Source organism: Haliotis rufescens, unplaced genomic scaffold (genome assembly GCF_023055435.1).
Source record: "Haliotis rufescens isolate VD_foot unplaced genomic scaffold, xgHalRufe1.0.p SCAF_13, whole genome shotgun sequence".
Classification (NCBI taxonomy): domain Eukaryota; kingdom Metazoa; phylum Mollusca; class Gastropoda; order Lepetellida; family Haliotidae; genus Haliotis; species Haliotis rufescens.
In genome coordinates, this window is record NW_025963813.1 from 20,799,069 (window position 1) to 20,815,543 (window position 16,475).

At 47.2% G+C, this 16,475-nt stretch overlaps 2 protein-coding genes across 2 annotated transcripts; both read left to right on the forward strand.

The window, feature by feature from the left end:
• The first annotated feature begins 13,894 nt into the window (after positions 1-13,894).
• Positions 13,895-14,833, forward strand: LOC125378871 (uncharacterized PPE family protein PPE16-like). Its single transcript, XM_048394855.1, has one exon. The coding sequence runs from the start codon at positions 13,895-13,897 to the stop codon at positions 14,831-14,833; it is 939 nt and encodes a 312-aa protein (XP_048250812.1).
• A 157-nt stretch (positions 14,834-14,990) lies between these two features.
• LOC125378872 (uncharacterized PPE family protein PPE62-like) lies at positions 14,991-15,389 on the forward strand. Its single transcript, XM_048394856.1, has one exon. It carries the CDS (start codon positions 14,991-14,993, stop codon positions 15,387-15,389), a length of 399 nt encoding a protein of 132 aa, XP_048250813.1.
• Positions 15,390-16,475: the final 1,086 nt, after the last annotated feature.

Sequence of the window (16,475 nt, forward strand, 5' to 3'; positions counted from 1 at the left end):
ACCAGCAAGCTCTATACGAGTTGACTGATGCTGTCCGTCTGTAACTGCACCAGCAAGCTCTATACGTGTTGACTGATTCTCCCCGTCTGTAACTGCACCAGAAAGCTCAATACGTGTTGACTGATTCTGTCCGTCTGTAACTGCACCAGCAAGCTCTATACGAGTTGACTGATTCTGTCCGTCTGTAACTGCACCAGCAAGCTCTATACGTGTTGACTGATTCTGTCCGTCTGTAACTGCACCAGCAAGCAATGCTTTACGTGTCACTCGCGATGGCGTTTGGGCATTTACAATGTCAAACCGCGACATGACGAAATACGTTACAATTCCTCTCTGTCTTCTTGAAGAAGTATACGTGCCTACGTTCATACCGCCCTTTAGAATAAAGTAAAAGTCATCATGTCATCATTTAGCACGTGCCTCTGAACGGGGAATGACATGAATCTCGCGAGAACTTAGTGTGAGAGAATGCGGACTGTACGGATGTTGTACTACCAACATATCTGACATTTGTTTTAGAACACGATTAAGGATTCATCTGCCCATTGTTTTGCATTAAGGTTATTTAATTCTCACATGTGAAAACCGAAACAGATGAAACAGATGAAACAAGGACAAGCCTTGCGCTGCGAAAGCATGACGTCCACACAGTTCCCACCCAAGGAACGCATGGTGTTGACATGACACACGTGGCTGTATGCAGTCTCTACTCTGGAGTGAGTTCATGCACACAACGTGTATTCACAGACAGACATACACCTTACATACGTTCATTGGTGATGTCTGGATGTGGTGAAATGATTAAGTTCAAGATGCTTGTTATCTGCAATATGTCTGGTTATTGTTGGAAGAACGGCAACTGCTGCACACTACAGTGTTCCCGGCCTTCTTCCCGGGTACGTCGTTCTTCAAATCATGCACTTACAACACCATATCCATGGGGCCATCTCAAGAGTTGTATTGACACAATGATGATAATGATGATGTATGTAGTATGATAAGGCACGACCTACACGTGATTGTACTGATCCAGCTCGTGACCAGGCAGGTTGGAGCCCAGGCGGGGATGTTGAACATTCGGACAAACCATCATAAATCATTTATTTACAACATTTTCCATAATTCTGAGAAATTATAGGTAACATCGTCCTAATTGAACAGTACTGACCTGGCATCCCCCAACATTCACGCACGACGGCACACAGTCAGAAGGATGCCACCGCCCATGTCAGCTCCATAACAAAAGAGAGAAGACAGGATTACCAGCGCATGCGCAACACTGCGGCTCGTAATAACAGTGTTGGGGGTCAAGGGTCGCGACACTGTCAAAGACGTGGAACTCGTTAGTGTTTCCTTCAAGAAATCATTATCATTTCTCTTGAGACGTCAGCTTCAAGTGATCCATTGCAAATGGTTGCGCAAGCATGACAAGCGACACGTAAGACGTTGTGTAGTTTGAGAACCACATCAGGGAGAGAAAGAACACACTTATTGAACTATATCCCCGTCACGCGTGTAATGATGGCCCGGCAGTCGGTGACGGCACGAGCTGGGCTGGGATCAGACTCCCACAATAGATGCGTGGCACACTCAGTCACACAGCATTTGTTGCAATGATCTGGAATGCGAGAACAACGCATATTACTATTTGAAACTGACATGAAATGAACTCAAGGTATTGACATCTCGTATTCTCGACAAAGGGTGATGGTAATCGGTGAACATGTATAAATATATTGGAAACCGTAATTGGCCAAAATATGTACAGGCCTATATGTCATATGATGGTAAACAGGGTGTCTGTGTGGTTAAATATATGATGTACTCAGTGACGGTATGTAAAATATACATCAGGAAATGTAGGAAGAAACAAACGTGCATTCACAGATATTCATATTTATCTGTGATGTACATTGAACAACCTGCAAATATGTAATACAATCGATGAGCTCGATTAATAAGAAGAAGACCACCGTCATATACGGACAGCAAGGTCCATCAATCAAATAGCGAAATACATGTTTGAAGAAACGTTTACTGTTATCTAGTAAAAACAGGTTAAAACAGACATAATTGTGTGTTTTTTGTTCAGCAAATTAGTATATGTATTCACGGTATTGTAAAAAGCGTTTAACATATGAAACAAAACAATTTTGAGGAAGTATTTGCTCATCATAAACAGTTGCCTTCAGTAAGATTTAATTTTTTGGGTTAAAATGAATCTAATTGTTGAAGTACCTAAACGAACCCTGGCTTACATTCTGTAATTTATCATCTCGCTGTCCAAAGTTTGGTTCATAAGACCTGTGGTGAATAACTTGGTTTTACCAATAACTGTACATGTCGCAAATACTCGCCACTGTTCTAATCTGACCGTGTAGCACCGAGCACGTGACATCTCTACAAGACGTGTCAACTCTTGATCACAAAACGGAAATATTCATCAAATAACTTAACTATTGAAAACGTTTCAAGAACACCCAGCATTCAAGTAGCATAACTCTTCCGGAACCGTACACACATTTGGCTACTGTTACCGTCATGTGACACCATCGTCCTTGTGTAACGCTCATGCGCGTCTTTTGTCACCATGTCATATTATCCCCACAACTAGTCAAAAGGCAGGTGTGGCAAAGATCATTTGCCAAAGATAACAGGCGTACAAATTGCGTTAAAGGTCCGGACTAAACCGCCATGGGAGGTAGTCATTACGTAACTAGCTCTTCAACTGGTCGTGGGAAAGGTGTGTGGCTTGAGCAATGCCTGCCCCGCTCCATACAGCACCACTGTAGCGAGTCCGAGACTGGTTTGTTTGTGTACCTGAGCAAATGATCGCACTCGGGTCTCTACAAATTGAAACCAGTGTGGGTCAGTGCAACACAATGCCGCGCGAGATTGATAATCACGCCTTTGTGTTGCACGTGGTCGATTGCATTTGGCGCTGTAAACGGATTTCCTCGATTTCAGTTTGAGAAGTACACTCGTGGGAGGGGCAATATTCGTCATGGGTGGGGAGAAATGGGTAGGAGGTGCAGGGGTGGGTGGTTGAGTGGGGGTAGTGGTCTGTATCGGTACCCAAGAGGTTGAAAGGAGATGCACATGTGGATGGGGAGTAAAGATGATGTTAGGGGGATAACGCGGCATGTGGTATATGCAGACAGAGAACATATACATCGTTATCGGGTCTCGCTATTAGGGGACATGGACGTGCTTTAGAGTTTGGTGATATAGTAATATGTCAAGGAATACGAGAATATGTTCACTGTGCCGCCTTAATAGAGCTGAAGATTGATATCATTTTCTGCTTTAAAGTCCATTCTTTTCTCAGTTTAGAATTAAGTATACACCATATGAATACCTTGTACATCCAAATATATATATACAATTTATAGAATATAAACAAATACATGACCATGTATTTGTACCCTACGCTAACTGTACAGAATGCATGTAAGATAAGTGTTTTTCTCATCGTATATACACACATCTGGTGTCTCCTTGGGCAAGTGACTTTGTTGGAAATGTACCTCTGTTCATCCAGCAGTGAATGGGTACCCGGTAGGATGAGAAGGCAACGTGGTTGTTAACCTTCTAGCGCCTGGCGGAGAGCTTTGGATGTATATTCCCCGGGGAGCTGAAAATGATTGTTGAGTGCACACTGATCCTTTGACAGGGTAATAAATGTCTAAACACTTAGAACATGCTTATGCATGGAGTACAGCGCCATATTATTGGACTGATATTATATTTTTTATGCATTGTTCTATAAGTCCGCCTCCTCCTAAGTACAGAAATAAAACAGTTGATATTGGATAATCGGGTGTGGCATGGTGTTATGGATGCAGGGGAAGCTTCCTCGGCTCCAAGATACCCTTCACTTACAACTGAAATATATCGTCATTTTCATTATGCATTGTTTTGGCTGGTCGTAGAAAGATAGACAGATCGATGCAGTAGATCGCATTATGAACTCAGTGCGAGGTCTGGTCTTATACTTCCAAGATGGACAAACAACATGTTTCATCGCATACGTTTCTTAATTATTACGTTCTTAAATTCAGAACTTGTAAAAACGTTTTGTGATTAAGACAGTCTGATAGTTTGCATAAACTGTACTAGCAATGACGTATTGTCAGATAGACCAGGATATACACACACTGTAAATAAGTTTAGACGTATTACCATTGAAGCCGTGATATACACACTCCACAGCCAGTCCTGACGTACTACCAGAGAGACCAAGATATGCACACCTTGTAACTCTCCGACCAGTCATGACGTACTACCAGAAAGACCAAGATATGCACACCCTGTAACTCTCCGACCAGTCATGACGTACAACCAGAGAGACCAAGATATGCACACCCTGTAACTCTCCGTCTAGTCATGACGTACTACCAGAAAGACCAAGATATGCACACCCTGTACCTCTCCGTCCAGTCATGACGTACTACCAGAAAGACCAAGATATGCACACCCTCTAACTCTCTGTCCAGTCATGACGTACTACCAGAAAGACCAAGATATGCACACCCTGTAACTCTCCGACCAGTCATGACGTACTACCAGAGAGACCAAGATATGCACACCCTGTAACTCTCCGTCCAGTCATGACGTACTACCAGAAAGACCAAGATATGCACACCCTGTAACTCTCCGACCAGTCATGACGTACTACCAGAGAGACCAAGATATGCACACCCTGTAACTCTCCGTCCAGTCATGACGTACTACCAGAAAGACCAAGATATGCACACCTTGTACCTCTCCGTCCAGTCATGACGTACTACCAGAAAGACCAAGATATGCACACCTTGTACCTCTCCGTCCAGTCATGACGTACTACCAGAAAGACCAAGATATGCACACCCTGTAACTCTCCGTCCAGTCATGACGTACTACCAGAAAGACGAAGATATGCACACCTTGTACCTCTCCGTCCAGTCATGACGTACTACCAGAAAGACTAAGATATGCACACCTTGTACCTCTCCGTCCAGTCATGACGTACTACCAGAAAGACCAAGATATGCACACCTTGTAACTCTCCGTCTAGTCATGACGCACGAAAACAAGGTTGTTAAGTCAAGTGTAAATTGTTAGCAGGTATATGACATACATTTTATGTGAAAGGCCGTATACTGGTGACATCATTGGGTACTAACGGAATACTTCAGTTCAGCAAGTGTCGTCGTCTTGTACAGTTGCCCAGCTGCTGTGTGTACTCTCTGTGAATGATTAGTGACTGATTCCTACATAGCAACCTAGCCTACACCATATGATGCATAACAACTGTCACAATTAATATATGTTTACATGGTAACGAGTTGCAAGGTGCACTGTTTCTTCACTGTGTGCATCATGTGCAGCAGCGGTAAACCATTTTGCTGGAAGCTTCAACCAAGAAATCTCTACTTGCACCGGCCATGACTCTGTAAACCAGACATCCAATTCCATTCGACCCCCCCCCCCCCCCCCCCCAATTTTTAATCCGTGGAAAAATACGTCCTGCCACGTCTCATCAAACTTGTGCAATTTGGAGCAAATGGTCACACAATTAGCCTGCACGTTATAGCAACAGTTCAGCCTGACCGGACATGCACAACAGACTGACCATTCACTGGACAGTGACGTAAGGTGTGACGGGAAACATGTCCTCCGGCTACTGTGCCCGGAACTGCAGTTTACCAACTGGATGAAACCCAACATGGCCTCTCAATGAGACTACTGCCGGACATTGTTCATACTATTGATTGGATGTCATCACACAACGTTTAATGAGTTCAGTAACCTTCTTCCACGTGTGTGAATGGGAAAGTGGGCACTCAAAGAAAATTGGATTTGTAATAGGCTTTTGTTAGATTGCAGCTAAAGATAACAGGCTTCGCGGGCCACACTACGCGTGTTTTCAGAGGGAAGTTTGAATGGATACACAGGCAGCCATTCCGTGATAGGCCAAGTTCCGCATAAGCAACATTTACCATGAACACATGAATCTCTGTTGTTCTCGCAGATTTACCGCCAAATACGCCAAACCTTCCAAATACGCCAAACCTTCCCAATACGACCATATCCATACTTACGTAAGCGACGCATCAGTTTTATAGTGTGTTTTTTCACATTGCACATGCATGCGCAGTTAATATTGCATTGTCCTCTTCTAGTCCCTCAGTGCACACGAAACTTATCTGAGAAGGAGTCGTAGGTTTCGTTGTAATTAAACACACCTCAGAAGTGAAATTCCAGGTTAGAATTGGTCTTCATCAACTACTAACGGGATCGGATGGACTGGCTCGCTTATTTGGTTGAAGCATATCATCCTATCATCCTATCCCAATTGCGTAGATCAATGTTCATGAAGTGAATCACTGGATCGTCTGGACCAGATTCTCTTATTTACAGTCCGCCGTGAAAATTGTAATATTGCAGAGTATGGAGTTAAACAACAAACAAACACCTCAAAAGTCATGAAGCGAAATGCGGACACATAGTAGACGCTGGTTCTAACGGTGGAGAAGGAACGCTAGAGGTGACGATGTAGACAGAGTGCTGGTTGTGACGGTGTAGACGGAACGCTAGAGGTGACGGTGTAGAAGGAACGCTGGAGGTGACGGCGTAGACGGAGTGTTGGTTGTGACGATGTAGACGGGACGCTAGAGGTGACGGCGTAGAAGGAACGCTAAAGGTAACGGCGTAGATGGAGTGTTGGTTGTGACGATGTAGACGGAACGCTAGAGGTGACGATGTAGACGGAACGCTGGAGGTGACGGTGTAGAAGGAACGCTAAAGGTGACGGCGTAGATGGAGTGTTGGTTGTAACGATGTAGACGGAACGCTAGAGGTGACGGTGTAGAAGGAACGCTAAAGGTGACGGCGTAGATGGAGTGTTGGTTGTGACGATGTAGACGGAACGCTGAAGGTGATGGCGTAGAAGGAACGCTGGAGGTGACGGCGTAGACGGAGTGTTGGTTGTGACGGTGTAGACGGAACGCAAGAGGGGACGATGTAGACGGAACGCTAGAGGTGACGATGTAGACGGAACGCTGGAGGTGACGGTGTAGAAGGAACGCTAAAGGTGACGGCGTAGATGGAGTGTTGGTTGTAACGATGTAGACGGAACGCTAGAGGTGACGGTGTAGAAGGAACGCTAAAGGTGACGGCGTAGATGGAGTGTTGGTTGTGACGATGTAGACGGAACGCTGAAGGTGATGGCGTAGAAGGAACGCTGGAGGTGACGGCGTAGACGGAGTGTTGGTTGTGACGATGTAGACGGGACGCTAGAGGTGACGGTGTAGAAGGAACGCTGGAGGTGACGGCGTAGAAGGAACGCTGGAGGTGACGGCGTAGACGGAGTGTTGGTTGTGACGATGTAGATGGAACGCTGGAGGTGACGGTGAAGATGGAGTGTAGGTTGTGACGATATAGACGGAACGCTGGAGGTGACGGTGTAGAAGGAACGCTGGAGGTGACGGCGTAGAAGGAGTGTTGGTTGTGACGATGTAGACGAGACGCTAGAGGTGACGGTGTAGAAGGAACGCTAAAGGTGACGGCGTAGATGGAGTGTTGGTTGTGACGATGTAGACGGAACGCTGGAGGTGCGGGCGTAGACGGAGTGTTGGTTGTGACGATGTAGACGGAACGCTGGAGGTGACGGTGTAGAAGGAACGCTGGAGGTGACGGCGTAGAAGGAGTGTTGGTTGTGACGATGTAGACGGGACGCTAGAGGTGACGGTGTAGAACGAACGCTAAACGTGACGGCGTAGAGGGAGTGTTGGTTGTGACGATGTAGACGGAACGCTGGAGGTGACGGCGTAGAAGGAACGCTAAAGGTAACGGCGTAGATGGAGTGTTGGTTGTGACGGTGTAGACGGAACGCTAGAGGGGACGATGTGGACGGAACGATAGAGGTGACGATGTAGACGAAACGCTGGAGGTGACGTTGTAGAAGGAACGCTAAAGGTGACGGCGTAGATGGAGTGTTGGTTGTGACGATGTAGACGGAACGCTAGAGGTGACGGTGTAGAAGGAACGCTAAAGGTGACGGCGTAGATGGAGTGTTGGTTGTGACGATGTAGACGGAACGCTGAAGGTGATGGCGTAGAAGGAACGCTGGAGGTGACGGCGTAGACGGAGTGTTGGTTGTGACGATGTAGACGGAACGCTGAAGGTGATGGCGTAGAAGGAACGCTGGAGGTGACGGCGTAGATGGAGTGTTGGTTGTAACGATGTAGACGGAACGCTGGAGGTGACGGCGTAGAAGGAGTGTTGGTTGTGACGATGCAGACGGGACGCTAGAGGTGACGGTGTAGAAGGAACGCTGGAGGTGACGGCGTAGAAGGAGTGTTGGTTGTGACGATGTAGACGGAACGCTGGAGGTGACGGTGTAGAAGGAACGCTGGAGGTGACGGCGTAGAAGGAGCGTTGGTTGTGACGATGTAGACGGGACGCTAGAGGTGACGGTGTAGAAGGAACGCTGGAGGTGACGGCGTAGACGGAGTGTTGGTTGTGACGATGTAGATGGGACGCTAGAGGTGACGGTGTAGAAGGAACGCTGGAGGTGACGGCGTAGAAGGAGTGTTGGTTTTGACGATGTAGACGGAACGCTGGAGGTGACGGTGTAGAAGGAACGCTGGAGGTGACGGCGTTGAAGGAGTGTTGGTTGTGACGATGTAGACGGGACGCTAGAGGTGACGGTGTAGAAGGAACGCTAAAGGTGACGGCGTAGATGGAGTGTTGGTTGTGACGATGTAGACGGGACGCTAGAGGTGACGGTGTAGAAGGAACGCTAAAGGTGACGGCGTAGATGGAGTGTTGGTTGTGACGATGTAGACGGAACGCTGGAGGTGACGGCGTAGAAGGAACGCTGGAGGTGACGGCGTAGACGGAGTGTTGGTTCTGACGGTGTAGACGGAGTGTTGGTTATGACGGTGTAGACGGAACGCTAGGGGTGACGATGTAGACGGAGTGTTGGTTGTGACGGTGTAGAAGGAACGCAAGAGGTGACGGCGTAGAAGGAACGCTAGAGGTGACGATGTAGACGGAGTGCTGGTTGTGATGGTGTAGACGGAACGCTAGAGGTGACGATGTAGACGGAGTGCTGGTTGTGACGGTGTAGAAGGAACGCTAGAGGTGACGATGTAGACGGAGTGCTGGTTGTGATGGTGTAGAAGGAACGCTAGAGGTGACGATTTAGACGGAGTGCTGGTTGTGATGGTGTAGAAGGAACGCTAGAGGTGACGATGTAGACGGAGTGTTGGTTGTGACGGTGTAGAAGGAGCGCTAGAGGCGATGGCGTAGACGGAAAGATGGCACAGTCGTTGAGAAGATAGATAACAGAGTTTCACAAGTAATCAGTCGTGTGTTTGTTTGGTATGCATGCCAGACAGTGAGGCATGGCCGCGATAAACGCACCGCGTCGCGTCGCCCCATCCAAACGAAGGACAAACCCAGCGCCACTCTAAAGTTAAAAAAGACCTGGTTTTGTATTTTACATTGGTAATTATTTCTATTTACCTAACTCGTACTTGTCGTTGATAACAGTTTCATACAACTATTCAAACAACTATGCTTACAACTATATTCATACAACTATTCAAACAACTATGCTTACAACTATATTCATACAACTATGTCCAAACCCGTGAAGATCAGCACCATGTCCGTGCTCGTGGGTTTCACCAAAATCGTAAGCGTCTGAGACCTGCATCACTCATTAAGCTGACACTCGTGACTTAACTGGAATGCTGTTCAAAGAATACTCACTCACTCGTTGGTTTGAATCCCAGTTAACTTAGATATGGGACTATCAGCACTACAGCGCTGCCATAGGTTTGGGTGGGATATTGATATACTAGCTGTCCATAGTGACTCCAAACCCAGCCGGCACAAAATGGAGGCGACAAAACTTACAAATATTGTGATCAAAGTAAAATTCGTTGTTGAGGGGATATATTCAATTTGTGAGAGTCTTATGATGGTGTGTGTGTTAGATTGTGTTTCAGTGGTACGGCGACCGAGTCTAAATGGCAAATGACAGTTGATCATGACGGGGATAATTGACGTCAGGCTCGAAATGCGGTGTAGAGTGTCTTAATTCACAAATGGCAGTCGCTTTTCACGCAACCCGGGCTCACCAGAAGGCAACAATGATATCCGAGACACCATCAAAGAGACAAGGGCCACGCGCCATCTTGTTCCAGTAACGTCAATGTTGGGATGTAAGTATGGTCACAAACCACACTCCCCCGACCTGGGTTTACAGCACGGGAATAAAGGATCTGTTTATTTAAGCCGTGGTCAAGCCGGTGATTTTATTTTATTTTGTTCATCAAAGTCTCCAAGAACGTGACATCGCATCCGTGATGGCGGATATTCACGTGACCTTGGGCAGTGTTGTCTGAGAGAGAGATCGGCGACTGTCATTATCGTATGGCCATTGTTTGATTCACTGTGGTCAGCCTACGAGCAGAAACATTGTATGAGATGTGAATTATGGTGCGACTGTTGACTGTGAATCTGGTCTGGAGGACGGATATTGAGTGAGTGTTGTGAGAGTGTTGGATGTTTGCTTTTCTCATCTATGGCAACACGTGCAGGGTCAACCTACTGACCTAAGGCCGTGACAGCGAACTACAAAAGTGATGAAGATTTTTAAATTGTGTACCATTCAAAAGTAATTTTCTACCAAATAAGTTTCATAGGCACAGTAATTTCGCCTTTTCTCAGCATGAATCACAGAATATGCAACAGATCACTGTAGTGAAGGAAGGATGCGTTGATAGCCATCACCGATTTGTAAGCAGAAGGAAAGCAACTTTTTTTAAATTCGCGAAACTAAGAGACTTTTTTATAGAGCGATTCATAAGGCGAGGCGTTGTTAATGCTGCCAACTTTCACCAAGTCTCTTCATTTAGCCTCCGTGACACAATGGCCGTTGTGGCGAATGTGAACGACATACTCGCCATGACGGAGCTATTGATGTGAAGGAGGTGTGTGCTCCACAACACGTAGCGATGTTCACGTTCCCCCAGCTGTAATGCTGAATCTTTTAGAAAACGTCCCATTAACACCTAGTTATGTATGTATGTATGTACACTGTCGATGAAATTCATAAAACAAGGAATCCTTCTGGTGTCCACAGTATCTGCGTGACAGAACGCGGGTGTGAATGTAGACGCCAGAGCTCAAACCGAGCATGATAAAACCGTTTGGAAAAGGATGAATGCAGTGTGTGATCGCGAAATATTAATAATAATTAAATTACTCCTGAAACATCCTCCAAATATAGGATACAGCCCTATAGCATACTCGTAACGTGTGACACTGACCAGCCCTATAGAACACCGATAACGTTACACTGACCAGCCCTATAGCACACCGATAACGTGTTACACTGACCAGCCCTATAGAACACTGATAACGTGTTACACTGACCAGCCCTATAGAACACTGATAACGTTACATTGACCAGCCCTATAGAACACCGATAACGTTACATTGACCAGCCCTATAGCACACCGATAACGTGTTACACTGACCAGCTCTATAGCACACTGATAACGTGTTACACTGACCAGCCCTATAGCACACTGATAACGTGTTACACTGACCAGCCCTATAGCATACTGGTAACGTGTTACACTGACCAGCCCTATAGAACACTGATAACGTGTCACATTGACCAGCCCTCTAGAACACTGATAACGCGTTACACTGACCAGCCCTATAGAACACCGATAACGTGTTACACTGACCAGCCCTATAGAACACCGATAACGTGTTACACTGACCAGCCCTATAGCATACTGGTAACGTGTTACACTGACCAGCCCCATAGAATACTGATAATGTGTTACACAGACCAGCCTTATAGAACACTGATAATGTGTTACACTGACCAGCCCTATAGAACACCGATAACGTGTTACACTGACCAGCCCTATAGAACACCGATAACGTGTTACACTGACCAGCCCTATAGCATACTGGTAACGTGTTACACTGACCCGCCCTATAGAACACTGATAATGTGTTACACAGACCAGCCTTATAGAACACTGATAATGTGTTACACAGACCAGCCCTATAGAACACTGATAATGTGTTACACAGACCAGCCCTATAGAACACTGATAATGTGTTACACAGACCAGCCCTATAGTACACCGATAATGTGTTACACTGACCAGTCCTATAGAACATTGATAATGTGTTACACTGACCAGTCCTATAGAACATTGATAATGTGTTACACAGACCAGCCCTATAGAACACTGATAATGTGTTACACAGAGCAGCCCTATAGTACACCGATAATGTGTTACACTGACCAGTCCTATAGAACATTGATAATGTGTTACACTGACCAGTCCTATAGAACATTGATAATGTGTTACACTGACCAGTCCTATAGAACACCGATAACGTGTTACACTGACCAGTCCTATAGAACATTGATAATGTGTTACACTGACCAGCCCTATAGTACACCGATAACGTGTTACACTGACCAGTCCTATAGAACATTGATAATGTGTTACACTGACCAGTCCTATAGAACACCGATAACGTGTTACACTGACCAGTCCTATAGAACACTGATAACGTGTTACACTGACCAGTCCTATAGAACACTGATAACGTGTTACACTGACCAGTCCTATAGAACACCGATAACGTGTTACACAGACCAGCCCTATAGAACACTGATAACGTGTTACACTGACCAGTCCTATAGAACACTGATAACGTGTTACACAGACCAGCCCTATAGATAACTGATAACGTGTTACACAGACCAGTCCTATAGAACACTGATAACGTGTTACACTGACCAGCCCTATAGAATACTGATAACATGTTACACAGTCCAGCCCTACAGCACACTGATAACGTGTCACACTGACCAACCACATAGAACCGTACTACGTTGGACATAGATCTCCTGCTGCAAGTGACAAACGTGTATTACGTGAGGCCGTACCCCGTGACCTCCTACACCACAGTCCGTCGCCTACATGCGCGTGCACTGCGTTAGGCCCGTCGAGCACTTGAGCAAAGCGTGCGGTTTACCCTCCACTTCAAAGCTCCTGGGGAGGTCACATGGCCCCCGTGGTTCTCACGCCACAACACACACCAGGGTCACGTTGGGATCTTTAATAACTCATACTGAGTGTTACATCTCAGTAGGTCAAGTGTGGACATACATAGGGCAGCAATACCATGGGCAACACCGACATGGGGAGTACAGACATGGGGAACACCGACATGGGGAGTACAGACATGGGGAACACCGAGATGGCGTGAACAGACATCGGGAACATCGACATTGGTAGTACAGACATGGGGAACACCAACATGGGGAACATCAACATTGGGAGTGCAGACATGGGGAACAGCGACATAAGGAACACCGACATGGGGAGTACAGATATGGGGAACACCGACATGGGGAGTACAGACATGGGGAACACCGACATGGGGAGTACAGACATGGGGAACACCGAGATGGCGTGAACAGACATCGGGAACATCGACATTGGGAGTACAGACATGGGGAAGACAAACATGGGGGACATCAACATTGGGAGTGCAGACATGGGGACAGCGACATAAGGAACATCGACATGGGGAGTACAGATATGGGGAACACCGACATGGGGAGTACAGACATGGGGAACACAGACATGGGCAACATCGACATTGGGAGTACAGACTTGGAAAACACGGACATGGGGAGTACAGATATGGGGAACACCGACATGGGGAACATCAACATTTGGAGTACAGACATGGGGAACATCGACATGGGGAGTACAGACATGGGGACACCGACATGGGGAGTACAGACATAGGGAACACCGACATTGGAAGTACAGACATGGGTAACACCGACATGGGGAACATCAACATTTGGAGTACAGACATCAGTAACACCGACATTGGGAGTACAGACATCGGGAACACCGACATGGGGAACACCGACATGAGGAACACCGACATGGGGAACACAGACATGGAGTGTACAGACATGGAGAACACCGACATGGGGAGTACAGACATGGGGAACATCGACATGGGGAACATCAACATTTGGAGTACAGACATGGGGAACACCGACATTGGGAGTACAGACATGGGGAACACCGACATGGGGAACATCAACATTTGGAGTACAGACATGGGGAACACCGACATTTGGAGTACAGATATGGGTAACACCGACATGGGGAACACCGACATGAGGAACACCGACATGGGGAACACCGACATGGGGTGTACAGACATAGGGAACACCGACATGGGGTGTGCAGACATGGGGAACATCGACATTGGGAGTACAGACATGGGGAACACAGACATGGGGAGTACAGATATGGGGAACACCGACATGGGGTGTGCAGACATGGGGAACATCGACATTGGGAGTACAGACATGGGGAACACCGACATGCGGAGTACAGATATGGGGAACACCGACATGGGGAGTACAGATATGGGGAACACCGACATCGGGAACATCGGCATTGGCAGTACAGACATGGGGAACACCGACTTGGGGAACATCGACATTTGGAGTACAGACATGGGGAACACCGACATGGGGAACACCGACATGGGGAGTACAGATATGGGGAACACCGACATGGGGAACATCGGCATTGGGAGTACAGACATGGGGAACATCGACATTGGGAGTACAGACATGGGGAACAACGACATGGGGAGTACAGACATGTGGAACACCGACATAGGGAGTACAGATATGGGGAACACCGACATGGGGAACATCAACATGGGGAGTACAGACATGGGGAACACCGAGATGGAGTGAACAGACATAGGGAACATCGACATTGGGAGTACAGACATGGGCAGCACAGACATGGGGAGTACAGATATGGGGAACACCGAGACAGGGAACATCGGGATTGGGAGTGCAGACATTGGGAACACCGACATGGGGAGTACAGATATAGGGGAACACCGACATGGGGAACATCGGCATTGGCAGTGCAGACATGGGGAACATCGGCATTGGGAGTACAGACATGGGGAACACCGACATGGGGTGTACAGACATGGGGAATATCAACGTTGGGAGTACAGACATTGCGAACACCGACATGAGGAACACCGACATTGGGAACATCGGCATTGGGAGTGCAGACATGGGGAAAATCGACATTGGGAGTACAGACATGGGGAACACAAACATGGGGAGTACAGACATGGGGAACACCGACATGGGGAACATCGACATTGGGAGTACAGACATGGGGAACACAGACATTGGGAGTACAGACATGGGGAACACCGACATGAGGAGTACAGACATGGGTAACACCGACGTAGGGAGTGCAGGCATTGATAACACCGACATTGAGTGAACAGACATGGGGAACACCGACATGGGGAACATCGACATTCGGAGTACAGACATGGGGAACATCGACATGGGGAGTACAGATATGGGGAACACAGACATGGGAAGTACAGACATGGGGAGTACAGACATGAGGAACACCGACATGGGGAGTAGAGACATGGGGAACACCGACATTGGGAGAACATACATGGGAACACTGACATAGGGAACATCGACATTGGGAGTACAGACATGGGGAACACAGACATGGGGAGTACAGACATGGGGAGTACAGACATGGGGAGTACAGACATGAGGAACACCGACATGGGGAGTACATATATGGGGAACACCGACATTGGGAGAACATACATGGGAACACTGACATAGGGAACATCGACATTGGGAGTACAGACATGGGGAACACAGACATGGGGAGTACAGACATTTGGAGTACAGACATGAGGAACACCGACATGGGGAGTACAAACATAGGGAACACCGACATGGGGTGAACAGACATGGGTAACATCGACATTGGGAGTACATACATGGAAACACAGACATGGGGAGTACAGATATGGGGACACCGACATGGGGAACATCGGCATGGGGAGTACAGATATGGGAACACTGACATTGGGAGTACAGACATGGGGAACTATGACATGAGGAACTCCGACATGGGGAATACAGACATGGGGAACACAGACATGGGGTGTACAGACATGGGGAACATCGACATGGGGAGTACAGACATGGGGAACACTGACATTTGGAGTACAGACATGGGGAACACAGACATGGGGAGTACAGACATGGGGAACACCGACATGGGGAACATCGACATTGGGAGTACAGACATGGGGAACACAGACATTGGGAGTACAGACATGGGGAACACAGACATGAGGAGTACAGACATGGGTAACACCGACGTAGGGAGTGCAGGCATTGATAACACCGACATTGAGTGAACAGACATGGGGAACACCGACATGGGGAACATCGACATTCGGAGTACAGACATGGGGAACATCGACATGGGGAGTACAGATATGGGGAACACGTACATAGGGAGTACAGACATGGGAAGTACAGACATGGG

What these genes read in the sequence shown, in the direction of transcription:
- LOC125378871 (XM_048394855.1), top strand. Translation starts at nt 13,895, where the DNA reads ATGGGGAACATCAACATTTGGAGTACAGACATCAGTAACACCGACATT.
- LOC125378872 (XM_048394856.1), top strand. Translation starts at nt 14,991, where the DNA reads ATGGGGAACATCGGCATTGGCAGTGCAGACATGGGGAACATCGGCATT.